We start from the raw sequence: 27,881 nt of genomic DNA, 5'->3' as shown, positions 1-27,881 counted from the left end.
AGTTCTGTTAACATTGAACTTTAATACTAAAATTCCCAGATATCTTTTCTAAAAATAAGGCTTTATTTAACACGGTGTAAGCATATTAGTAAACAGGCCTCTATGTAAATAATCCAAAAAATGTAGTGTGCAATTCTGGCAGGAAAAGATTTGATTTTTAATGAGGTATCTTTTGCTCAGAAGTAGGGCCATGATTACATTTCTAGAAGATAATATCACCTCCTCTCTGAGCTTAAAGTGACAAACTCATACGCAGTCAACACATAAATCAGATATTGATTTACTGTTTTTATCATAAAGGCACATATAAGATGCTGTCTATTTTTACTGGTAGAATTACAATTCCAGTAAGAGGTACCTGCTTAATTCAAAAGGTGACTGCTTTAGCAAAGCCTTTCACTTGGGTTCCAGAAGTTTTGTTGTGATTTCTGCAACCCCAAAGTTGTGGTATGTAAACACGTACCCAATGTGGGTAGTACAGTAAACACTTGATAGCAGTACATAGCAAGTATGTGTTCAAACGGATAAGCTTTCTTCTGCTCATAGATGAGTGGTGATAGCTAACACACAGCTCTCGGTTTGGTGCTCTCCACAAACATCACGGTCAGAAGCATCGCTACCGCAACACCCTCAGCTCTACTTGGAAATGACACAAGTTCATGTCTATGAACTTGGAGGTAAAAAATTCTCTCATTTAAACAGCTCCAAAAGGTATTCCGCCTACATCAAGGAGACCCTCTTCCATTCACATGCATAATGCAGCACCTGAAACTAGCTTGTCAAGTATCTAGAGAAATCTGAGATTCTTTAATACAAAAAGGAGGCAAACACATTACCACGACAAAGAAAAATGAGACCGAAGTATCCATTGTGTTTTACTGTGCAAATTACCCTGCATTCTTAAAAATAAACAACTGCAAAGCGACAGGAAGGGTGCTAAGGAGCAAGCCCTCTCATCCAGCCTCTAGTGCATATTCTGAATTCCTTCTGCGTGTTACAGCCCTCTCAGCTGAGAGGCAGTAACTGAGTTTCAAATCAAAGTAAAACAGGTTAACGTCACTCTCCACAGCAAAGAACAGTTTACAGGAGGTAATGCTTGAAACCAGTGCAGCTGTTTTGGAAGAGTCACCATGTCTGAACAACATCCTCTACAATGTCAGCCAAGGTTTCTAGATGCTCTCACCATGCAAATTAATAGTCAGAGAAATAAATTTTACAACAGAAATCAGAAATAAAGATAAGGAATTTTGACTATTCATCACATGGTATTTTCTTCCCTGACCTGTGATACTGATTCCTCCAGGCTACCATGAGTTATTAGAACCTATAAAAAACTCTGAATTTGATAGAAACAGTGAAGTTTAACTACAATAAAAGCTTATTTTCTCTACTCAAAAAAAAATCAATCATCACATTAATAAAAAGGATAATATGCTTCTCTGGAGTGCAAAATTATCCCAAGGTGAATTTGGTCTAATGGACCAAAATTCTCTTTCTATTATAGCTTTAAAAATCCAGTTAAGTCAGTGGCATTAATTGAGTTAGATCCTCTAACACATGACAATCTGACTGACAGTTTGCAAACGGATGACATTGCGATAGTTTGCCAGTGAAGTCTTGAAATAAACTTCCTGTTTCTCTATGAGACATTACCTTCCTTTTAAACATGTACAGCATTAACAAGTTCCTCTGCTTCCCCTTATGCAGATACTGTACATTTCACTGGTAACACTGCCTCACAGTACCACCTTGCTGGTGCATATGCCATAGGTTGTTTTTTTTAATGAAGAAAAACATAAATACATATGTAAATCATCTTCTAATCACTATTATATAAAGTGTGTTTAAATACCAATTGCATATTTCATAATTTATGTTGCAATTCTTTGCTGGTTTTTGTTTGCATGCTAAATTTTCACTGAGAGCACTGTATAAATTAAAAATTATTTGTACCTGAACCATGGCGAAGTATCTGAGGTACACTATGAACAAACTTACTGAAGGCCAGTGGGTAACAATTCTGGACTTCATCAGAAATTAATGAATCTATGCCCAAGAGTCTAGTAATTCCTGAAATACACTTTTTGAAGACCATGTCTACACTTCCAAAAGTTAGTATATATGTTTTCTGCCTCTAGGACCAACCCCTACCTATTGGTTTGCTGTGCAGAAGGCAGCTCTGGTGGAATCTGTCCAGGCCAGGCCAGATCGGTTCCGGAGGGAACTGGCATCACACTTGAGGCATACAGAGGGACCCCTGTAAAGCTGCAAGTTAAGCACCTCCTTGAGCACATGGTGACTCCTGCCCTTCCTGGTGGCTGGCTCTAGCAGGCTCTCTGCTCAGTGTACAGCATTGCAAACCACTCTGGAGGTGTTTGTAGACGTCCTATTAATTGCTCTCCAACAGTATCTACTTCTTTTCACTGGCTGTATGGGACAAGCAACTGTATCATTCTGCCAGCCCAAATGCATGTTACTATACACAGCAAAACCTTGGAGCTGGCAATCTGTACTACAGCCAGGTGAGAATTAAAATAAGGAATACCCGGCAGTCAATACCAAATACCACCTCCAGCACCTATTATGACTTGGGCATATGTGCACACAGCATGCAACCGTGATGGTCACAGCCACACATGCATGTAACATGCTTCTTGAAGAAGTCTTGTCCACCATGCCTTTTATGGCTGAAAATAAACTGGAATACAGAAAGATACTTTTCAATCTGCGCAGGGATTTGAATTTCTTTTTACTGTTGGCACAAAACAATAACATGCACAGGCACAACTGGGAAAGGCATGAAGGGTATTTGTAAGTGTGCTTCTCTCATGGGACTGTCTCTTAGAGTGTAAAAAGGAGACAAGACAAATTTTTGGTTTCTTTCCTTGGAAGTATTATTTCATATATCTTTTGATGTATCAGAGAAGTAAATGCTTCTCACTTAGCTTACCTTTTACTAATCAAAAAAGAGTATTGAGCATATCGGTAAAATAAATGGAAATCCTGCATACATGGGGCACTACTTTTACTTAAGCGTAAGGCATGAAAAAGCAGCTTTATTTTTTTTTTCAAGCATAGCTATCATCGTTACTCTTGATGCTCACTAGCTGGAAGTGAAGCCTAGTACAATGTTGCGCTTCCCAGAAGCATCTGAGACTATTGACCACATACATCATAATTGAACAATCTGGGACTGACATTGAAGTTGACTGTTTACAGTGATATGGATATTTAGGTAATGATGAAGTCAGTGTTGTAATATTCTAAGCCTTTTATTGTTTTCCTTGATCCTTTATTCTTGTTCTTCTCATTCTGAGCTCATCACATTTTTCAAGCTTCTGTCAGGGGTTTGCGCTTATCAATGTTAGTAAGTCTTTATTCTTCTGATAGCTTTAGGATCCACACATCTTCAGCTTTGCTCTCATGTTCTTCGTTCCAGTCTGACTTGCTCTGACTCCAGAGCAGACCAAACTAACAAAAGATAATAAAGAACTACCTACAGATAAACTGCAAATTACATATTACCCACCCACAAAATATTATTCATTGATAAATTCTTTTTTCCTTTTATTCTGTTCTCCTCTTCCTTTTAATCTCCGAGAGGCTGACTCTACAGTAGAGCATGGCTACAATGAGCCTGGATCCCTTGAAGCTAATTTTGCAGCAAAAGACAGTTCAATGCAACGAGAGCCGTCTACTGTCCAAATACATTGCAATGTACAAATTGATGTTTGGGGTATAGTGAAAAGCTGATTACTCTGAAACCGATTTGTGGATATCGATTACTTCACTGTAGGAGGAAGTTATGTGGTAATATTTCAGTTTTCACCGCTTCTTAAAGAATAATATTTGCCTTCAGTTTTTCCTCCCCTGTGTTGTCTCAGGATCAGAGCTGAGAGCACTCAGAGATCAAATTTTGTTTCTTAAATAAGATGGTCTCTCAGTACGGAACAGGACCTAAATAGTTACATTAGAGTGCTGGAACAGTTTTTCTTCCTTGTTAAAGTATTTTGGAGAGAAAAATAACTGCTACAGTAGTCCAGATACCTGTCAGCTTTAGATATCTGTCAGTAATTAACTTTATTGCTTATTAGAATAAAATGCACTGATTAGGAGTTTTTAATCAGTAAAATCCACACATTTACTACGGGTTAATATTTAGATCTAGTCTGGAAAAACATAAGTACAGTTTTAAAAGTTAATCATTAGGAAGCTAGACAGGTAATCCTGGCTTATTTAATAATCATTAGCAAGTGTATAAAGGTTTCAAGATACAATTCATGGGAACTTTTTTTTTTAAATTCCTACCTTGAATTCCACGTTCTCCTGGTGGCCCTGGCAAACCATCCTTTCCTGGTGGCCCTGGTAACCCATCTTTTCCTGGGGGCCCTGGTTTTCCATGAGCCTGGGAGGCAAGCATTGCAGCAGGCAGCTTCAGCTGGGATACAAACTGAGCCATCCTTTCTTCATTAACAAAGGACACAAGAAAAAGTGGGTAAGAAATCTGCTAGCAAAATATGGGAAAATAAATGAACCCAAAGCCTCAGCTAAAGTAAGTTTCTGGAAGTAAGGTGTTTAATCCTTCTAAATGTCAAGGTATTAAATGCTCATATAAGTACTGAGGCCTTCAGTTCCAACTCAGACTCATGTCTCAGTCTTTACCCTTTGAAATAATCTGAACGAATTTGTACTAAAGTTTCTATTACTACTCTTTTACTAATATATTTCAATATTTCAAATGACTGACTCCTGTTCATGGAAGTACTTAAAATACATGAACACAGAATAATTGGTACTTAACATCCCTATGAAGAGCTACCTTATACGTTTGTAACTCATATTAAGTTGCAAAGTAGAGCTAAAATACCATGAGCAGTTCTTTGAATGTGCTGAAACCCTGAAAACAGTTGTGAAAAAACCTATACATGCTCAGCAAACATTATTAATTGCAGAGATTTCAGCATGAACTGTCTGTGCTGGTGGAGTAAAGTGCACTTGGTAACATTACTGTGTTCCTCAGAGGTAGACGAAATAGGGACTAACCTTAAATCTGTGTCACTTATACTGGATTAAAAATTTAACTAAGCATTCCACAATTTAGCAGGTATTTACTGTGGTGGAGTTTTAAGATTTTAGACAAAAAATTAGAGTAAAGAGAAGAGTGGGCACCAAACCAAAAATAAGCAAGGTGATAGAAAATAGGCAAAGTGAAAGAAAGCCAAAAATAGAAGATCTGTGGGAACACTAGTGAGGTGTAGAAAATCAAATAGCTATGAAGACAAATACCCAATATTCCCTGTAGGCAGGACACCTTTTAATACTTCCTTTTTATGAACAGACTAAATACTTGTTACCATTCCATTTGAGTGGGAAAAGGAGCTAATTTCAACTAACAAACTGCTTTTGAAATACATAGTAGGATGAACTCCTACGGGGTGGCTGTCTGGGGAAGGGTGAAAATACAGAAAATGATAGCGTTGTTATAATGTGAAAAACTGCCTGACCAGTTTAAAAAGTCTCAAGCTTTATATGATTTCTTTTATCCCTAAAAGATAAAAGGTTTTGTATCTGCAAATATTAACAACAAATAGCCAAGCATACTGCAGACATAAGAAATGCATTTTGCAACGGGAGAGAAGCTACTGTTAAGAGGTGTTTGAGCAAAAGCTTGTTTCAGACCCCTACCCAAGCCACAGATTTTTCAACCCTGACTAAGAAAACGCTGGGGAAGAAAAATATTTCCTTTTCAGAATAAGGACACACCTAAGAAATCTTACATAGTACAAAGGCCTTGCCTGAATCTGGTACTTGCCTAAAACTGTGCTGGAAGGTGGTGGTCTGCAAAGGAGATTTGGAGCTCTGCAGGGATGTTTGCTGAAAATGCACAGCAGTTTAGACCCGCATGACTGAAAGCTGTCAAGCCTTTCTCTCATTTAGATAGTCATCCACTAAGTGGCCAAAAGAATTAGATATTTCTATTGTCTCCACTTTAATAAATTTTCAGTGTCTTAATGATACATTGTAGATAAATATGTATCTGCAATAACATATTTTTTATATATATTTATCTACAATGATACACACATATGCTTGCTATTAGGATTTGGAGCAAACTACCTTTTAATGCCAATCTTTTACATAAGTACGTACTCTGGTTAATAGATACTACGATTTATAATTGTTTGAACATAATTATATGAAGTAGACTTAAACAGTTAAACATAGCTACAGCAGCAAAGCAGCTGCTAGGTCCAATGTAAGTTAGATAAAATGTAAAGAATTGTATATAAAGGCTGAAGGGATGTAAAACATTTAGAATAGAATTTAGGATTTATGTTTAGTTGTTTATTACTTCATGTTCTTACCTTCAAAAACCTTAAGAACCTCTTGTTTGATATATTTTTTTATTTCTTCAAGTGAAACTGTATCAGCCTGATGAGAAAAAAAAAAGGTGATATGTATCAGAAGAAACATGCAGAGGGCACTTTATGATGCTACAAAACAAAAAAAATGCTGAAATTAGCATTAAAAATGTAAAGCTTTCACCAAAATTTAAATATTTTAATATATTTGTGTTATTTACTTAACTGTAAAGGCCACTTTATTGCAAATACATTACAATATTTTAAAGACTACTAATACCATGAAGTGGAAGAGGCACTCCCAACTGTCAAGATGATCAGTATGTTAAGTGTTTGGAAATTAATTTGTATAAGGCAGTAAGGATGTCCAGTGACATCGCTATGCTTTACTTGCCTTTTGCATAGCATTTGGCAACTTCTCACCCCCTCCAGGGACTAACTGCTTCAATGCACAGCTGCCTAACTAAAACTGCATCACTGGACCAATAACTTCATTGGAAAATGACAGAATCATAGAATCCCAGGTTGGAAGGGACCTCAGGGATCATCTAGTCCAACCTTTCTGGGAAGAGCACAGTCTAGACAAGATGGCCCAGCACCCTGTCCAGACGACTCTTGAAGGTGTCCAATGTGGCCAAGTCAACCACTTCCCTGGGGAGATTATTCCAGTGGTTGACTGTCCTCACTGTGTAAAATTTCCCTCTCATGTCTAGTTGGAATCTCCCCAGGAGCAACTTGTCTCCATTTCCCCTTGTCCTCTCCATGTGACTCCGTGTAAAAAGGGAGTCTCCATCTTCTTTGTAGCTGCCCCCTAAGTACTGGTACATGGTGATGAGATCCCCTCTCAGCCTCCTTTTCTCAAGACTGAACAAACCCAGCTCTCCCAGCCTATCCTCATATGGAAGGCTTCCCACTCCTTTGATCATCTTGATGGCCCTTCTCTGGACCCCCTCCAGCCTGTCCACATCATTTTTGTATAGCGGGGACCAGAACTGTACACAGTACTCCAGGTGTGGCCTGACAAGCGCTGAGGAGAGCGGGATGATGACTTTATCTCTGCTGGTGATGCCCTTTTTGATGCAACCCAGCATCCTGTTGGCCTTCTCGGCTGCAGCAACACACTGTTCGCTCACGTTGAGCTTTCTGTCCACCAGGACCCCCAGGTCCCTTTCCACAGAGCTGCTCTCCAGCCAGGTGGATCCCAGTCTGTACTGCACTCCTGGATTATGTTTTCCCAGGTGCATGATCTTACACTTGTCCTTGTTGAACTTCATAAGGTTCTTGTTAGCCCAATCTTCCAGCCTATCCAGATCTTCCTGCAGAGCAGCTCTCCCTCCTGGAGTGTCTACTTCCCCACTCAACTTGGTGTCATCCACAGACTTCATCAGGCTACACTTGATCCCTTTATCCAGATCACTTATGAAGATGTTGAATAACATTGGGCCCAATATCGATCGCTGGGGCACCCCACTTGTGACAGGTTGCCAGTTTGAAAAAAGAGCTATTTATCACCACCCTTTGGGTGCGGCCTGTCAGCCAATTCCCCACCCACTGCACAGACCACTTGTCTAGGCCATAACACGTCAATTTCTCCAGGAGGAGGCCACGGGGAACTGTATCAAAAGCCTGGGAGAAGTCCAGGTAGACAATGTCCACTGCCTGCCCATGTCAACCAGGCAAGTCACTTTGTCATAGAAGGCCACCAGGTTTGTCAAGCACAATCTGCCTTTAGTGAAGCTTTTCCCAATCACGTGCTTCATTTGACTTGTGATGGCCCCCAGGAGGAATCGTTCCATAACTTTCCCAGGGATTGAAGTAAGGCTGATGGGCCTATAATTACCTGGATCCTCCCTCGAGCCCTTCTTGTATATAGGGGTAACATTTGCCTTCCTCCAGCCCTCTGGGACATCCCCCATTCTCCGTGACTTCTCAAAGATTATGGAGAGCGGCCTTGCGATGATATCAGCCAGCTCTCTCAACACCCTCGGGTGGATGGCGTCAGGGCCCATTAATTTGTGGGCGTCAAGCTCCTGTAGTAATTCATATACTAACTCTTCCTTCACTCATGGCGGGTTGGTGTTTGGATCAATAAGCAATTTCATTCCCAAAGACCCCCCCCAACAGTGCTGGTAAAGACAGAGTTGAAGAAGGTGTTGAGGACCCCTCGTATTCAGCATCGTTGGTGATTGACTCTCCTATTCTGTTTAACAGTGGGCCTATGTTTTCCTTATTTTTCTGCTTGTTGTTGACATACCTGAAGAAATCTTTCTTGTTATTTTTGACATCTGTGGCCAGTTTCAATTCGAGCTGGGCTTTTGCTTTTCTAACTGCATCTCTGCATGCTCTGGCTATGCCCTTGTAGCTCTTGACAGATAATCCTCCACTTCTCCATCTCTGGTATGCTTCCCTTTTGGATTTGTGTAGACCCAGGAGGTCATGGTCAAGCCAAGGGGGCCTCTTGCTCTGCTTACTTCCCTTTTCCTTGTAGGGGATGAACTGGCTTTGTGCTTCCAATAGAGAGTTCTTGAAGAACTCCCAGCACTCACTAGCTCCTTTATCTTCCATGGAAGCTTCCCATTGAATCCCTCCCAAGTGAGCCCTGAGTGAGCTGATGTTTGCTCTTCTAACATCCAGAACCCTTGTCTTAGAGCTGACCTTCAGCATGTGCAGCAGGATCCTGAACTCCACAATCTTATGATGGCTGCAGCCAAGGCTATCACTGACCAAGATATTACAAAGCAGGTTTTCTTGGTTTGTGAATAGCAAGTCAAGCAGTGGATAGTAGTCTGTCCTCCTGATGAGTTGTGGCACCCTCTCGGCCACGTCTCAAACCTTGGCTCCCGGAAGGCAGCACACTTCTTGTGACTCCCTGTCAGGTCAGCAGATGGGTGCCTCAGTACCCTTCAACAGAGAGTCACCTACCACGAGCACTCGTTGTTTCTTTTTACGATGTTCACTATATGTTGCTGGTACAGTTTCCCCTTGTGGGGGACTTTGCAGACCTTGCTCATGGGTGTCCTCAGTCGTTAAGGCTTCATATCTGTTTCTGATTGTGATGGTGGAAGGTGCAGGCTGATGTGGAATCCTGCTTCTGTGAGTCACCACGGTCCACAGTGCCTCGTTCTCAGCGACGTCTGCCACAGGAACATGATTCTGAAACCACCTGTCTCTCTCTGCCTCAGCTCCTCTAATAATGCGCAGCTTCTTAACTGTTTTCCTGCTGTTCAGCCACCTGACGTAACAGGTCGTCAACCTGTGCACACCTCATGCAGGTACTTACCTTTTCGTCAGGAGAGGGGTTGGGGCAGCTGCCGCAACCCACTGCCTGTACTGATGTGTCCTTTCTTACCAGACAAGTCTGGGTGGATGCGTCTGACATCTCGGGGGCTTTTGCTGCACGAACAGTGGTTTTAGCTCTGAGGCGAGTACTCACCATTTCGCCAGAGACCGAAGCCCTTGCCTGAACTGCAGACCTACAAGCGGGCTGCGGCATCCCTCCTGCTCGCCCTGCCTGCGCGAACTGCCGCGCCGCGCTCCGGGCCGCTCGCGCTCCCTTAGGGGCCGTTTAAACCTCCCGCCGTTGCTTCTGGCAACGCCCCACGCCGCGTCAGCTGCACGTCAGCCTCGCTCGCGAGAGCTGCCGGCTCCTGGCGGGTCCCTCTGCTCACCCTCGGCCTTCTCGGGTTCGAGGAACCGCCTCGCCTGCCCCGATCTGGCGCTGAGCCGGGGGACTTGCGCCTGCCGCCGCCGCGCTCCTCGCCGACTGAGGAGCTCCTCGCCGACTGAGACAGGGTAAAGTGAAGCGTTACCCTATCTGGTCGAGGGTGAAAGGAACCCATAACGTGGATGTGTGCCTCTGCACACATGGAGGCAAACCAAGATATTTACACCTGACAGGCAGCATTTCATTGTCTTTTTCAATGCTGTTTTCCCTTTTACTGAGAATCATTTTTTGCCTGCCTTTTCTTTCTCAGTTTCAGACTTTCACTTTAGCTCCTAAGCATATGAAAAACTTGACAATTAACAGTATTGAATAGCTATATTGATTTGTCAGGAGCTAAATTAAAAAAAAAAAGTTTATCCATAGCACATATTTAAAAAAAAAAATTTGCTTGATCACCTGGCTATAATTTTTTCCAATTCCTACCAGTACACTTAAACTATATCAGAGATATCTTAGTTTTTCTGATACTGTAGTATTGCTTGATATTTCCACTGCTCAGCACACACTACCCTCATATTGTCTGAATTCAAAAGCAACCAAGGAAAACTTGTATTTGCTTACCGGAAACCCTGGGGGTCCTGGTGAACCTGGGGGACCTTGATGACCTGGTGATCCTGGATAGCCTCTGTCTCCTGGTGGCCCAGTAGGACCCACATCTCCCTTTTCTCCTGATGGTCCAGGTTTCCCTCGTTCACCTTGTGGACCTTTGTCCCCTGGAATACCCTGATCTCCCTGTATAAAATAAAAGCAGAAAGAAAACCATTGCACACAGTGGAACAAACTCGGGAAAGTCACCCAAGAATGCTAAAGAGAAAATTCCTCCCTGTTCAGAAATAGATTTTATGAGTCATGCAGGGAAGCTGATTTTACAAGCTAACCCTTGTCTCTGAAAACACAGCAAGCAATGTTTTATTTTCTTACACTTTTAATGGTGAAGTCAATGAAAAAAAATAGCTTGACTCTGTAACGCACTTTTCAAAGACAGAATTTGGGTGCAGAAAGTTTATAGGCCTTATACAAGGATCTAGAAATGTCAAATACAACATAGGTAGAATTTAGGTGCTCAAAATCCCCCAGGCACAAGGCATCAGGTTTTTTTCTGTAACTTCCCCTGGAAGGCCAACATGGTATTTCTGCGTGTACACAAAATTTCAGTTAAGCAAAGAAATAACAGATATGCAAATCCATTTATAATGAGCGAATTCCTTGCAGCAAAATAAAGCAAAGGTCAGTGTTCTGGCCAGCAACAGCTTCAATCATGGCTGACATGGTGTTTAAATTTATTTGTGAGGAATTAAATCTTTTAGAGTGACTTAATGTATTAGCTATTAGTTCACTGAACTACTGCTGTGGAGCAGAGTGCCACAAGTCGCACGTTCAGATTGTTAATGAACAGCTGGCAGTTCTTAAGGGTCACTGACTGCCCTTGCTGCATCACTCAAGCTAATGTTAAACTCCACCATAAGCAGCTAACAGCACCGAATTCACTACATCATAACTGGATAAATCCAGAATCTACATTTATGAGGGGTGAATGAACGGAATTAACTGCATTCTTAATCTACAGCAAGTGCTGGTAAACTGTATTCCAATCTGAAACATCATTGATAAGCCAATAAAAGTGTAGTTATATTCTTAAGTCATATTCATGACATGTAAAGATTGAAAAAGAAAGAAGAAAAGGTAAGGATGCAAGTAGGAGGTTGTATAACATTTTTATCACCTATTTGTTCTCCAATCTGTATGATTTCCAGTGAGTTAAAGCTTACTACTGACTATAACTAACCTTCACTACAAAGACCACTGTAAGTTGTGATGTTTTATTGCATAACGCATTCCCAATTGGAGTTTAAATTGCCCTCAATAAGAGTGGAGAGGCTCTGAACTCTGAAAGTCTACAAGAAAAAAACCCCAAGTGTCAAAATCTGAGACCTCACAATCTCACACCTACAATTTTAACCTTTGTGGTGGGTTGACCTTGGCTGCCTGCCAGGTACCCACCAAGCCGCTCTTACGTGCCCCCTCAACAAGACAAGTGGAGAAAATGAGATGAAAAGCCTGTGAGTCAAGATAAGGACAGGGAGATCACTCACTGTCAGGGGAAAACGGACTGAAGGTGGGGAAGATTAATTCTTTGTGAATTAATAAAAGCAGGATAGTGAGACCTTCCCCTCAACCCACCCCCTTTCTTCCCAGGCTCAACTTCACTCCTCACTCTTCTACCTCCTCCCCCTGAGTGGTCCAGGGGAAGGGGGGTTGCAGTCAGTCCTTAACACTTGATTTCTGTTGTTCCTTCCTTCTCACATTCTTCTCTTGCTTCAGCATGGGGTCATTCCCATGGGCTGCAGTTCTTCAGAAATGGACTGCTCCAGTGTGGGGTCCCCCATGGGACACAGCTCCTGCCTGAAAACCTGCTCCTATGTGGGCTCCTCTCCATGGGCCACAGGTCCTGCCAGGAGCCTGCTCCCATGTGGGCTCTCCATGGGCTGCAGCTTCCTTCAGGGCATGTCCACCTACTCTAGCATGGGGTCCTCCACAAGCTGCAGGATTGATATGTGCTCCATTGTGCTCCTCCATGGACTGCAGGGGGACAGCCTGCTTCACCATGGTCCTCTCCACAGGCTGCAGGGGAATCTATGCTCTGGCATCTGGAACACCTCTTCCCCTCCTACTTCACCTACCTTGGTGTCTGCATAGTTGTTTCTCTCATGTTTTCTCACTCCTCTCCCAGCTGTTGCACAGCATTTTTTACCCTTTCTATCACACAGGCAGTACCAATGTCACTCATGGGCTCAGCTTTGGCCAGCAGCAGGTCCAGCCTGGAGCTGGCTGAAAACAGCTCTGTCTGACAAAGAGGGAGCTCCTGGTGTCTCCTCACAGAGGCCACTCCTGCAGCTCCCCTGTTACCAAAACCTTGCCACATAAACCCAGTACAACCTGTCAAACTGCTATCATGATCAGGCAAGTCAGTGTGACATGGAAACAATCTTAGTCTGATTATGTTTATTGTGTTTCTCATAAAAGACCTATCTCGCCAATACTGCAGATGTCTGATTTCCAGTTTTAGCTTCTGGGCATCAATACTTTGGACAAAACTCTAAATATGCAGCCTATGAATGATTTCCAACAAACACACAGCTAATTAACTATTCAGTAGAAAAAAGACAAGACATGATGTGATACACAAGAGACCCCTGTAACTCTTGTCGAAGACTCAAATTTTCAACAGTCGATGGGAGCAGGGAAGGGAGCATATGTGCATTGGGGGAACTGGAAGAGTAATGTTCTGGTGGAGGAGGTGTACCTTTTCAGGTTTCTATAAATTTTAAAATTTATAGCAAAAGTGTTCTGTCCTGCATACAGCTGTTGTATCGGGACATGACAGACCTTGAGAAATTCAGAGTAGAGGAAGGATTCTAACTGAGAAGTAGAACTTCTGTAGTCTGCAGGGAACAGGCTCTTTCCTGGCCTTAACAGAGGTTTTGCATCCAACCTCCATCTCCTACTTCACTCATAGCAAACTGAAACATTGTAAAATTGAAGAACAACTCTTGCTCTAGCATATGTTATTGCAAAACTTGAGAGAGATACAGCTTTTAATACAATTTTTAGTTTATAATTTTTTGTAGATCGAAGTCCAGTATAGGGAGCCACTGAACATGCCATTTTGTCTGACAGTGCTTTCAAATGAGAGCACACACACATGCATGCATCTACATATATAAAAAAAGCTGTCTGAAGATGACTATATTTACAAGAAGCCTTCATTAAAAATGTATGTAAGGCATAAATATACATATATAATTTCTCAGGTTTATAACCCTGCAGAGTAGGTATGGATATCTATTCTGCTAGAAATAAAGAAAAATGCAGGTTTCTGCAAGACCATGGTACTACAAGCAGTGTGAAGCTGATCCTGGAATTGCTTTTCTTCTAACAATTCCCATTTTACAGGCTTCCAGTGTGTAGGAGGCAGATCAAATACTACAGCCACCTTTCAAACAAGCATTTTTTAAACTGACTCCAGTGTTTACTTTGTGTTTGGAAGAATCTCCTTGTAAAAATTAATAAAACTAGGTCACATCTTCCTCCAGATTCCTCTTTAAACTCTCCTTCATTGTGAATTGTACAAAAAACAAGGTAGGACATTTGTGTTTTGTGATTTCTGCCTATGGTGCCGATTTATTCAGTCTTCCTCCTTTCAAGTGTTCTCCCACCTCTTGCAATTAGTCTTGTACTAAATTCTGTGCAGAAGGAGCTACTGTTTTGCCTAGGTTTCTACATGCTCTAGTCCAGCAGGCTCCCAGTCTGTGATCAATGTATGTAGATAATAGCAGTAAATGAGCCAGTCACCAGTGTTTTAATCTGTTGTTGAAATGACTTGAAAGGTGTATTTCTGATTGGTATAAACCACATGTTTTCAACTGGTTTGTTACTTAGTTTATAAAGTTACAATAACAGCAGTGTTTAGTCAAAGGATGCATAAGATTATTTCAGCCCAGGTGACTTCTTCCTTCTTAAAACAATTCTACAAGAATATACTTTATTAGATGTGAAAATCACAAGAGTTTTATTCTGTCCTTCCAATTGTGATGCTTCTCTTTTCTGTAATTGCAACAGCTGGTCTCAAATTGAAGGAGTACACTGTACAGCGGTAATAATAATGGCTGCAAGAAAACCTTGACTTTGTGTTATTTTCTGTAATCACTGCAATCTCTCTCACAGGTGCAGGTCTGTAATACCTGATCCAGAGAGAGCAAGAAAATTCAACTCCCCCACTGATCTCTTATCTGAGATGCAGACTTCTGCTGTCTATTTCACTGTTATTTCTTTGGCAGATCTCCCCTTGCTTTCAACAAACCTTTCCCTGAAGAATTATAAGGAACAACTGACAACTTTCTGAAAACTATTCAGATACTGCATTGGGCATATTTATAACTTTCCTGTTATAAAAGGCTGTGAGAGATTTTGATTATTACTTGAGACAAAAATACTTCTGGAATTTTATTTATTTTTTAACATGTAGCTATATATTTCTTTTATTTTTTTATATATATGTGTGTGTGCATGTGTGTGTATATATATTTATTTATTTTACTCTGTACAGAGACAGCTAGATCGTTACATGTTTGCCAGTGATCCCAAAAGTGAAAGCAGATTCAGGCATTTGTGACCTCTCTGAGAGTAGGCATATATCTATATTTACATCTATAGCTACATGTACATGTGTGTATGTACATACTCTGTCACCGATGAGACTGGAACAAATACACTCTTTTTTCTTACCCTGAGGCTTCCCAAGTTTCACTCTGATGAATCAAGCTAAGTCTGTGTCTGTGTCTCTCACAGACTTTTTCAACATCTTCCTCCCTGTCAGTACGTTTCAAGGTCATGCAACTACAGGTCCAGCCTCCTCTTCTGGCTGTATGTGTACAGTACTATTTGCAGGGCATTCAGATAGCCTGACACGCAGAAGGTCAAGGCTGAGAGGTGTAAGGCAGTGCACAGTAAATGGTATGATAAGAAGGTTCTTACATTTTATTTATGTCCTTAAAGGCAGAAACAGAACATTGCAAACTGTTAATTTTTGCAAGGGACTATTATTGGAATAATGGTTAAAACCTGTCTGCTCAGTGTCATAAAACAGCATTTCCTTTTCCAGATTACACAGGGAGGTCCTTTTCTGAATTGTCAGATAAATGTGGTATCAATTTGACTGGGACATCAGGGCTCTAGCAACGTTATAAGAAGAGCAGAGTATGTGCTAAGATTTTCTTTCCTCTAGCAAAATAAAGATCATCTCCCACCTCCCATAATGATTCCTGTCTACCCTGATCTTGTTACTGTGAACAGAACTGTCTGAACATTTTTGGGAAGCAGTAAGGTATTGCATTGGCATTCCTGCTGCCTATGTGTATTGAGCTAGTTTTATATAAAACATGATTTGGGTTTGTGACATACAGAGATCCCAGGGATGATGATGGGGCAAGCTTTATATCTCTTGAAAAGTCTGACAGCATCACAACAGGTTTAGCTACTTTCTAATTTTCAACCTACTGATCAATTTGCACTGGCTGGACCAACTGTGTTAGAAAGTCTTTAAAAATGTGTTTTCCCTCTAAATGCAGAAGCAATTCAATTCTAATTCCTTAAAGTGGTGTCTAGGAATAAACCTCTGAGTTGTCTAAGAGACTGCTTGAAGTTCACAGAGAATTAATTTCTTGGTTTTGCCTGTAAAATATGTGCTGATGAGGTCCTTCGATGCTCAGTAAAAAGAAAAAAAGTTATTGAAACAAGGGACTTACACGTTCTCCTTTGGGTCCTCTGTCTCCTGGTCTCCCCACAGAACCCTGAAAAATTTTTTTTGAAAAAAGATAAACATACCACTTAAAGGCTTTTTCTGTATATTCATCTGTTAGCAGAACTGAAAGTAACTGCCTAGGATTAACAGCTATGGTATCTGTGAGGAATAAAATACACCAGTATGCAAAAGCATGCTTTCCTACCGGAGGACCTGGCAATCCATCTTTTCCATTGATTCCCTATAAAAAAAGCAACAGTTTTTTAATAAACATGCATGTGTATATGCATTTTAAAAATATAAAGGGTAAAGCTCAATGTTTAGTGCTGGTATCAGTACATGAAGCTGCAGAGGCAGCAGTTTGTGTGGTTACAATATAGAAATACAAATAGTCTTGAGATGTGAAGGAGCTCGGGGTGATACTGAACTGCAAGCACATTAAATTTGAGCTGAGAGCAGAGCAAAAAAAAAAATCTTTGGCATCAAGACGAGCATCACATTTAAGGAACGCACAACTTAAAATGACAAGTTATATGGAAAGTCTGCAAATGTGGAATATGAACCTGTACATGCACTCTTCCAGTCCCATCTAGTCATTACACAACCAGCAACAAGTCTTATTCTAGATATTAGCCCTGATGCCCTATTAGACTTCTGCTGTTACAGAGATTATGCCTTAATAGTAAGTGGACAGATCCATTCTTTGGTCCTTAGGACTTGAGGTACAGCACAGCCTCAGCCTCCTGGGCTAAACATTATTTCCTTCCCGTAAGAGAGTGGTCTCATTCATACCACCGGCTGCAAACAGTCCCAGGCCCACGTTCGCCCCCAAAACTGGAATGTGGCATTATCTGAGAGTCCTAGTTGGCACAGGCCAAAATACTGTCAGAGAGTATGTTAACAACCATACAATGCCAGATAATTGCAGGATAAATTCTCTGGCACTGTTTAATTTACTAGGATATACATGGATCTGCATATGCAGCAAACTCGTTGCTGTTTCACTGAGTGAGAAAGAAGAACTTGAACGAGCAAAGACCTCAGGAATATTTTCTTCCGTCTCATAGTGCAAAGTGGAGTTTTGCACAGAGTAGGCACCTTGGGCCAATTTGCTGCTGAAGTTACAGAAATCGTCTCTTCTTTCAAGAAAGAAGCATAATGTGGAAATGTGCTGACAAACTGAAAAGGTCTGCTTCTCATGCCTGTCCCCAAAACACCAAGCTTCCGGGGAATGAGAGTTCTGCGCTACCCTAGCTGAACCACTTCTAGAATATAAACTAGGTTGTTTTAAACCAGCTCAGACAGTGCTGAGTACACGGTTGTCACACTGCTATTTAATAAAAGAGGTCAGAGTAGACATATTCTAAGTGAACAGCAAATGCTTCAGCTGCAGTGTTGCATCACTTGTATACAGAAGAGTTGCGAAGTTTATTCAGAGTCACGAAGCGCACACCTCTCTATCTAAACTGAAACCAAGAATGTATTGTGTCACCCCACCCTTTATAGACTGTGTTGAGTGTCTGGGTTAATCTTCTCCTGAAAAAATATGAGAGGATCGAGGATCATTTATGTCAACAGCATATAAGGACCCTCATAAGACCTTTAAAGGCAACATCTCAGCAACACTGACTATTAAAACATCACAGTACCAGGAATCCTTGACTGGGTGGTTAATACTGAGCACTGTAGCTCTAAGTGTTCTTCAGTTTTTACCTAGCCTAACACAAAGCAGGATGTAATCTCATTTCTTTTGTAACTTCTAATAAACAAAGATGCATCCTTTTGTAATGAACACATATATTCGGTACAAAATTGCTTACTGGTTTTCCTTGTGGGCCTTCTGGTCCAGGGAAGCCTATATCTCCTATAGGTCCTCTTTCACCCTATGAAAGAAGAAAACAAACATATAAATATGCATGTAAAATATTGCATTTGGTGTTTGAAATATTTGTATATTATCATAAGAGTCCAGAACTCAAATCTGTACTTACAGGTTCCCCTGGCATCCCTGGAGACCCAGGAGATCCCGGCTTTCCCTGCAAAAAGAGAACATTACAAATTCAAATTACTAAGAAGCAAAACATAATTTCTCTTAGGTCAAAAATAAGGGAGGATACATATTTCAGTGAAATATTCACCTTACTGTTCATTAAATACTTTAAGAAAGGAAAGAGAAATACTTTACCAGAGTTTTTAATATTTTTGCCACGTTAATCTGGCTCTTGTGTACAACATAACTCAATCGCCTGGTCTTCTTTACCCTTTCTGAATACGGAGGAAATGTTTTCATGACATTTTCTTTTACAATGCCATGATTTCCTTCTTGAGAAGTCAGTCAGATCAAAGTTTATCACTCCATATGTGAAATCAAGATTTTTTCTTAAGTAATTCCTAGTCCTGATTTTTTTTAAAGCAAGTTTATTACTGACTTAACTCCTTTTGCAAATTTTCTTCATGCTCTTTTTCGGCCACTTTTATTGTTGTTTAATCTTCAGCCTGCTGGATTTCACAATCCTTTCTTATCTCATAATTTAGATGGTGATTTTAGATGTCCTTATTTTAAAAAATGATGCCTTGCTTTTAACAACCTATCTGGTTCCACCCCAGACAAGAACCTTGAATCTACATTTACTGGAAATATCCTTAGACCAGATCCTCAGGTGACTTGTACAAGAGAGGGATCTAACACATCAACGCCAATGACAACTTCAGGGACAAATAGGACTGAGGATTCATGCTGAGGAAACAGACGTCGATGGCAATTCTTGCAGAATCTCAGTCCAAGCTTTCCTGATAATCCTGCTCAGCAAAAAGCCAAAGCTAAAATGAGATGTTTGTATTCCCAAATTGGAAAAAGGGTCCACTATTCAATCTAGGGGATAGTGCCAGGCAAGGAGGACAACTTCTCTTCCAGTAAGATATGTGGATATATTTCAAAAACTCTTCCTAGATTACTAAAAAATACTGTCTCTCATATGTCTATTAGTTTGTTAATTGAAATGGCTTAGCGTAAAATGTTAAAGGAAATAATTTCTTTCACTGGATTTTATTAGAATTAAATGTAATCAACAGAATGCAATTCCATCAGTGATTAAGGGAACTCATTAAATATTTCATATCCAGCTAGAACAGAGAGGAACAAGAATAAGACTTGGAACATATCCAGTGGGAAATACACAAGGGGGGAAAAATTGTGATCATCCTAATCAGCTACTGCATTATTGATTCATACTGTGAAATATATTTCAGAGCAACAAACTCTGAAACTCTGACATGGGCTATTAAACTCGGAGAAATGCTTCTCTTTTCCCCTTAAATGTGCAATTTTACCTTGGTTTAGGAGAACTTAACTAAATTAAGCTATTTAAGCTGATGTTCTCTCTTGGAACTCACAGTAAATAGACTAAATCAGTGGCTAATGGAAATGGGAGTGCATAGACACAAACTTCTCTTTATTTCATGAAACATATTTATAATTTAAAAACAGCTCCCAAATTTAATAATAAATGTATTTGCATATAGATAACTCCATATTGCCTTCTGAATTTAACTGTGAATGCAATCTAAAGAAAACTTGTCTTCATTTCCTTTAGGAGCACAAATGAATAATTATAATTTCAATTTATCATTAGTTAGATTTACTTTCACCTACAACAAAGTTTCTGGATGACTTTCAGAAACTTCTCTGAATACCACGTGCAAATAGCTGACAAAGCATTCCCCTAAAGCAAATGTTTGATCGACTTGATATGCAGATCCTCATGGATTGCAATAACCAATGTTCATAATTTTACTTTGTGATAGAAAGATGCTTACAAATTTGTGCATGCCCAGGAACACAGAAAATGTCTTTATCTGTATTAAACTGAGGAAATGAGAAGAATCTCATATGCTTTCTTAACTAAGCATATGTAGCTACAAATTCCAGCTCTATCATGTATTCATACCATTCCCTCCTGTCATTTTAATAATAATATGAACCCTCAGTGGTATTAAAATCCTAATAACTTTAGGAAAAACACATCATTATTATACTTGCCTATAAAGGAGTAGCCAAGCGCTGGCGTTCCACAGTGATCAAGATTACACCTGTTTTTTCAGCTTCTCACAAACTGAGTTTTCTTTAATGAATATACATACCGGTGTCCCTGCTACTCCTGGTGTGCCAGCTGGTCCACGGTCACCCTGAAGAAAAGGCAAATCTATACTTAATTGGTAACACTCAAACCAGAAATTTGTTTCTGGATTCCCATTAAATTCTGAGGAAGGATTATTCAGTGAACTGAAACTGAGGATGAGAGCCAGGCTCTGCTAAATGCTAATATTTAGCTCTGCCACTGACTCATTTTACAGACTTGAGCAAGTAACTTAAATCCTTTGTTTAGGTTCTCTTGTACAATGTCATAATTTCCATGCTATCCCTTATAGTCTGCTTGAGGCCTTCCTTGAAAAGGGATGGAAAGTCCCTGACTCATCTGTAGTTTTCCAAATAATTATCATTTGTGGTCCTGACAATGCCCAAAATTCACATCGGGTAATTCACTATCATATCAACATCCCCATATTTAAGATGTATCTTTCAAAAAAGTTTTCACCTTCCTGCTACCCAGTCATCCATTTGCTGCAAGTCAGCATTCTCAATTTGCTTGTGCCATGGTCCTTTCAGGGCAAAGTTTCTCCTTTTAGTGTACAGCCACCTTCATCTTTGCTTTAAGCTAAGACAATGGTTTTTGTGCTGGAGCTGATGAGTTGTGGGCACAAATTAATCTTTCTCTCTTGAGAGGACTGTAACCCACAGCAGGCACATGGAGCTCACCAGTGGTAAAAGTCTACACAGTGAGATTTGCCCTAACCCACTGCTGACGTGTATCGGTCTGTAACACTACACTCTGCTAGTATAACATTGGTTAAAAATGTAGGGAAAAAATCAGGCTCCTAGTTTCTGTAATCTTGTCAGAAAATCCCTGGCACAGGTAAAGCCATACTAACAGGAGAATATTTTTGTGAGATGAGTTTATGCTACCTGCAGCTGTTTTGCAAAAGCTCTGCCAACTTAGCTACAGCCACGTTCTGTTGTGCAGAAGAGCCCCAGGAGATATTCTGTGATTTCTGGTTTCTGTTCTTATACTTAATGCTGATCTGTCTCATTCTTATAATTTTGTTCAGGTAGCATAATGATAATGCTGGTAATTAGAAACACTTAACTCCATTACACAAAGTGTAAACAAATGACAAGTTCGATGTCTGACCTTGTTTCTGGAGGGAGAAGCTTGCTTACAGTCCACAGTTCAACCTCTCTTGCTCTGGAGGCTGAGAGAAATCACTTACTGCACGTTCACACCTCAGTGAGGAATGCAACATGCACCTCAGGAACACTTGAGCACTGAGTATTTGCAGCAGGGCATATTGGCTGGAGCACTGCACTCTGCCCCCGTGGTTATTCTGGACCCAGAACTTGTATTGTGGTGTTTTCCCTATATGCTGGCTATGACATCGAAGCTGGAAATTCCTAACACTTCCCTGCAACTTTTTTTCTTTTAAGGGTTATTCTGGTTCTTTCAGCCATGTAATTGGCAGCACAGCTACGCAAACCACTGTGTCAGCACAGCTGAGGGAAGGGACATTTTACCCTGAGGACACAAAGTTCTTAAGGCAGCTCATGAAATTACCATGAAATTAGAGCCAACATTGTCTGTGGAAGATGGCATTCTGCTACACAGATGTACCTAATAGCTCTAAATTAAAAACCAGCGTGCACTATACTGTTGGGACTGGCAGGCAGACTCTGGGATTCTGTTAATTTATTTGCACCAGAAATGTGGAATTTTGACCAAATTTAGTTAAGGAAAGGATATTTTTACTTTGGTAAAGGGCCAAACACTCACTTAGTTTGTTTATACAATTTGCTCCATTGCCTATTCCCTTTATTTAATTCTTGTCCCCACTTCGTCTCAGTTAGACCTGTAATATCTCCCTGTGTTTGTTCATTTTGAAATCAGGATAGTCTTTAGTTGCCTGTAGACTGTAGTCTTCCAGAGCAAGAATCATCTCACGGAATTTAATCTAGTATAGACACATACCTTACATCTTGTCACTCCCCACTGCCTGCACAAGTAGCAGTAATGCACAGTAATACTGAGAGAGAAGCTTTTAACTTATGTTGCTTTATGATGAAAAATAAGTTTCAGTAAACTATTTTTGTAAAAAGTCATTGAATAACATGTAATTAAAAATTAAAAAAGCTGAATAAATATTCAACTTTCAAAAAAATTCATGTTTTTCTTCTTAAATTTAGAAGATGGGGCAAAATCAAACTGTTTTTACTGACAGAAAACATAATTAGATATTCTTAATTTCTCCACTGAATTTTTTGTACTTTGCCATATTTAGAAATGAATACCAAAATATTGACATTTTTAGCATTTCATGACAACCTTTTCTCTAAGCTCATATCAGTCTCCACCACTAGCAAGTGAAAGGCTGAAACATGCCACCAGCTCAAGGAAAGGATCATTTCCGCACACTGGAATGCAGATGTGAACTGCAGGAAGGAGCTGAAGAATATGATATGGCTTGGGATGCGCTTGGTGGCATCATACACATGGTACAGAGTGCAAAAAAAGTAAACAGAAACAACGGGCCTTTTAAAGTGAGCAACAGTCCAAGAAAGAGATTTTTGCTCACTTTGGAGCGGGATGCAATACAACAGGAACTGCAGAGAATCAGCCTCTCCCTCTATTTCTACTCTTTCCTACATTTTTACACTCATCTGAAATAGCCTTTTTTTTTTTTTTTTGTATGGAAGTCTCGCATGCACTAAGTCTAGACTAATTCAGGTACAAACTTCTCTTCAGATCTGTAACTATGCCATAAATCTTAGAGCAAGACAGACAGACTGTAAGCATAAGATGATGTTCAACAGAGAACTAGAACTAGTGACCATGCTTAAGAACATGTTAACTATATTACTATCAAGTAATATAGTTATTGTATAGTATATACTATCTATAATATAGTATATAGTAGTATTCTATCAAATTAAGAAAGCAAAATATTACAAGACCTCCTACATGCTATTTCTTACTTGTGGAAAATGAAATTTTATGTTGGGTGAATATGTGATTTAGATCCACAGTAAAGCAAGAAAAGGAAATAGAGATAAACATGAAAATATTTTTCACACAGAAACATTAACTTCCACAAAAAAAATTCATACAAGGCTTCAGAAAATATTTAGCTGCAGACAGTTGCCACTAAGAAGCCATGACTTCTTTTTGAGAGTCCTACCTTTTCCCCTGGGAGTCCTTCCAGTCCTGGTAATCCCATTGGTCCTGGGTCTCCCTGATTTTTTTTTTTTATTTAAAAAGGGATGCAAACATTAGGATTTCTGTATTCTACATGAGAAAAGTCGAACAGCAAACAACAGCAGATTATTTAATTTGAGATTAGTAAAACAACTAACCAGTTATTACATGATCAGATTTTGTTATGCCCTGTTTTAGTGATCTCCAAATTAAGCTTTTCCCAGAGGCACTGTGTGAATATGTGGATGAATGGTTTTAATTTTGGTGAAGAATGTAATCCAGAAGACTCCCCTCCAGTGTTCTTGCAAGCCAAGGTCAGCTCTAAAGCACCTCCAGGCGGTAGAGCCCCAGGGTGTATGCGTATGCTGTCAACCAGAGAACTGACCTCCAAGCAATTCTGTGCTCTGTTCCCTAAACAAAGCTTACTCTGCAGCAAGAGACACACAGGTTAGGTCCCCGTGTAGGTCTTCAAGTTTTGAAAGAAAACGAGAAACATCCTCTACTGGAAAAATCAGTTTAATGTGTAGTGTGCTCCTTAAGGAACACAGTTATCACATTGGTTCATAGATCAAAGTTTAGTTTTTCATGTAGCTGGCTCTCCATTAACACTTGGCAAGGAATCAAACATTATCCTAGGCCCTGCAAGATTGACTGAGTGGAGATTATACACCTTCATGACAGATGAAGTCCTAGCCGGCTCTTAAAATTGTAACCTTCCCATATCACTTTGGTCTTGGCTGGATTAGTCTGAGCTAGCTGCACTTAATTCTGCTGCTATTTTAGTGTAGATACTGTGCCTGTACTGGTAGGAAAAAAAGATACAACTAAATGGTACTGGCATGCTGCTTTAATGAGTACAGACATTTCTTAGTAGTTTCACACTGATACTGAAGAGAAAGACTCCATGATATGGACCCAACTCAGAAGACAAGAACCCTTCAAGAGGAGAAGACACTCGTCATCTTCCAAATACTGTGGCCTGATGTGTTCACACAAGGCCAGTCTCTAGTGACATTTAAACAGTCTACATCTTGTGCTCTGACCTGATTCTTTACTACCAGGCATCCAAGAGGTTGGCTGAACCATCTCCTTATTTATTTCGCCCAAGACTAACAGTTTGAAGACAGGACAGCAGCTGGAAAGGTCAAGTGCCAGCTTCTTGGTGGTTGAATGAACTCCTGAATGTGTTCAGGAACTCTAAGTATTTCCCTGAAGTAGTGATTTGTTTCATTAGTAGCAGGCATTGCTGTTCTTTACTTTGCTGGAGGGGATGTGATTTTGTTTCAAAATTGATCTCCAATATTTTTCTGTGTTTCCTGATCTTTATCAAGTAGACAATTCATCAGCAGATCATGGGGAGCACAGTCCAACTGGGCACAATTTTCTTTCCTAACTAGCTCAGCTTCTACTGCTTTTATCAGCAAATTCTGCTCATCAGTTTCCATTAGCTGACACATGGTACTCATCCTGATTCAGTCGTGCTGCCTGAAGATCAAAAGAAGTCTGCTGGACACAGTTCTACCACACTGACCATGAAGGAGCACTACCTGTTTCACTGCCTTGCAGTGTTATAGGGCTGTAACTATCATTATGCAGCTATGTGATATTCCTTAGACTTGAAAAAGAACTACAAGAATGTATTGAAATTTTAACTGCTGTGGAAGCACCTATCCAATTTTTAAAACAATATCCATTTAAAATGACATTTGATACTATCATACTTTCTGGGCTAAATCATCAATACTCAAATTTTACTATTATCTTTTGGGTATTTTTACTGACATCCAGTCATCAAGATGCAATACCATTAAGTCTCAGCTTTGCCACCTTCAAGGCTAGGAACTGTAGTGGCAAATCACAAGCTAATGACAAATACAAATATAGTTTCTCTGACAGAGAAAAGCAAGTTACATCACATGCCATGGACTTTGGGAAAAATGTACACCCAGTCAGGATTTGGATCTACATTCTGCTGGTGGCTAGCCCTATGCAACTGCTCAAGATTCTTCCACTAGTTGTCCCTCCCCATAATTTTTAAAATCACATCAAAAAGGATATAACACAATGCTTAGAGGAAAAAAAGTATCAAAAAGTTAAATAGATCTGCTTTTGAATGTCAAACTGCATCGTTGAAAAGTATAGTGGCTTCCGTGATCACCATCACCTTGCTCAACAGAAGCAATGTGATCATACTGTAACAAACCGCCATGCCACTTCCAAAGAAAACATCAACTTCCAGTTGTTACTAGCTAGCATGATGCAGCACACTGTCCTTTCTCCCTTATCACTTTCAAATTTAATGTTGAGGACAATTTAACAGCTCTTAAGGTATTTTCTACCTTTGTTTCACATTCTCTATTCATAGATACATCCAGGGACAGCTCAGCAGAGACGAATCCACAAGCAGTTAATACTATGTTCAGTCATTCATTATATTATCACTTAGAACTATTTAGCAGAAATCGCAAAATTCGCAAGCCTGGCAATTAAAAAGGCTTTTTCAGAAGCACTGATTCTGCAGGAGGTAAGCTACCTGCTAAAGGACGTTAATGGACTCTTCCACCCTTGTGACTAGGATCATGTGTTGAACTACTTGGGGAATTCCCTATCATGACCAAAAAAATACATACATACCGCTGTGCCAGGATCTCCTTTTGGACCCTGCAAAGAAACGAAGAAGTGGAAACACATTTAAAAAAGAACAGAGTTACACAATAAGATTTTTTAATTACTGCATTATTAGTAAACTTTGCTAAGGCAGTGCATTTAGAATCAGTATTAAGTCCAGCCCTCTCAGCTGATTAACTTAGTATAAAATCTTAGGAATATTTGGTTTTTGTTTTGCTGTTCCAGAATACAGAGAAAGACAGCTCTGCGGTCTGGTGCGAGCCTGTGACTACAAACGGCACATACTGTAAGGACAAAGTCCTTGCTGATGGCTACAACATTTTTATGTGGTTACCAAAATTACAATCACCTTAAAACAGTACAACTTGCCTGTGATGCTAAGAAGGAGGAGGACATAAATAAGTGCACAGCATCTTTGGCTCCACAGAACCAAAGCAACAGTGTCCAGCTGTGCACCCTGCAGTGTGGAAGACACCAGCCTTGTATTACTGCCACAATATAATACTTGGTTTTACACGTTTTTCTGTACTGTAGCTACATGCAGTAAATCAGTGACAGAACTGAGATCAGAATTCATGAGCTTCTCATTTCTGGCACCAGATTTAATCCATTACAAAACTATGCCATCACTAACTATAAATACTATATTATACATTTAAGATATTAGCATACTTGCACTGAAGAGTCCAATTATGTAGTAAATTATGTACCATATTCGCAGCCTTTACTTGCTAGGGTGAAATACTTAAATCAAAATAAACTACTCTCCAAAATGGGCTAAAATGCTTGATAAACACATAAAATCACATATTTATCATTTACTATGGTAAGTATTTTTTCTATCACATATAAAATCAAATTCCACGCCACTTAATGAAACTGCATCATGTAACCAACCCCTCTGTTAATTAACTATTAGAAATTACATTTCTGTTAATACTTACCGGAGGTCCTGGTGGACCTGGATAACTAGCGACACTCACACCTCCCTGTAACAGCAAGTTTAAAAGTTGAGTTGGGCCAAAATTAGGTGTTGATCAAAAAGATAAATTAACAATAAAGAGAAATACCTGGAGTTTATATAAGCTGCTCATTCCATTTCTTTCATTGTAAGGCATACCCTTTAAAACATAAAAACCAAGGTAAGCGTCACAACTATCAGTTATGAAGGCAGAACTCTTGCCCTGCTCAAGCCCCAGAGCTCAGCAAAGTTGTGGCATCATTTTCATTCTTGTTCAATTTTTCAAAGATTCCAGATATTTCAGTGAGAACATAAGATACATACCAGTGCAGCTTGGGACTTTTTTTTAATTACAAAACTAGAAACCTGTAAATCTCAGTGTACATTACATTTTCATATTTATTATTATTATAATTCTCCAGATTAGTTTTATGTTAGGTACTATTCCTGTTAATTTGCAGTCCAGTGAGCTCCACAAAGTTTCCCTAGGTTCCCTGAATTCCCTGATCTCAGGTACCAAAGCTAAGTTACATTAATAACATTGGACACCACGGTTGACTCATTTGACCAAGTTTCTGGGATGGTTTTAGTGACCTGAACT

At 40.0% G+C, this 27,881-nt stretch overlaps 1 protein-coding gene across 4 annotated transcripts in view; it reads right to left on the bottom strand.

The window, feature by feature from the left end:
• Positions 1 to 27,881, bottom strand: part of COL19A1 (collagen type XIX alpha 1 chain) — a 209,722-nt gene that overhangs the window by 4,402 nt on the left and 177,439 nt on the right. For 3 of the 4 annotated variants that reach the window (XM_075087052.1, XM_075087050.1, XM_075087051.1), the window contains exons 38-49: positions 27,390 to 27,440; positions 27,264 to 27,308; positions 26,326 to 26,352; positions 23,675 to 23,728; positions 20,528 to 20,572; positions 18,379 to 18,423; positions 18,208 to 18,270; positions 16,593 to 16,628; positions 16,392 to 16,436; positions 10,648 to 10,818; positions 6,366 to 6,432; positions 4,309 to 4,464 (exon numbers count right to left, since the gene is read on the bottom strand). In XM_075087052.1, coding sequence (XP_074943153.1) covers positions 4,309 to 4,464; positions 6,366 to 6,432; positions 10,648 to 10,818; positions 16,392 to 16,436; positions 16,593 to 16,628; positions 18,208 to 18,270; positions 18,379 to 18,423; positions 20,528 to 20,572; positions 23,675 to 23,728; positions 26,326 to 26,352; positions 27,264 to 27,308; positions 27,390 to 27,440 — 805 coding nt within the window. Of the gene's footprint in view, positions 1 to 2,732; positions 3,472 to 4,308; positions 4,465 to 6,365; positions 6,433 to 10,647; positions 10,819 to 16,391; positions 16,437 to 16,592; positions 16,629 to 18,207; positions 18,271 to 18,378; positions 18,424 to 20,527; positions 20,573 to 23,674; positions 23,729 to 26,325; positions 26,353 to 27,263; positions 27,309 to 27,389; positions 27,441 to 27,881 lie in introns of those variants that run through there. The other variant, XM_075087053.1, reaches the window with a different exon arrangement.

The sequence above is a fragment of the Phalacrocorax aristotelis genome, chromosome 3 (assembly GCF_949628215.1).
Source record: "Phalacrocorax aristotelis chromosome 3, bGulAri2.1, whole genome shotgun sequence".
Classification (NCBI taxonomy): Eukaryota; Metazoa; Chordata; class Aves; order Suliformes; family Phalacrocoracidae; genus Phalacrocorax; species Phalacrocorax aristotelis.
The sequence above is the reverse complement of the archived record's forward strand: the minus strand, read 5'-3'. Positions and strand labels throughout refer to the sequence as shown.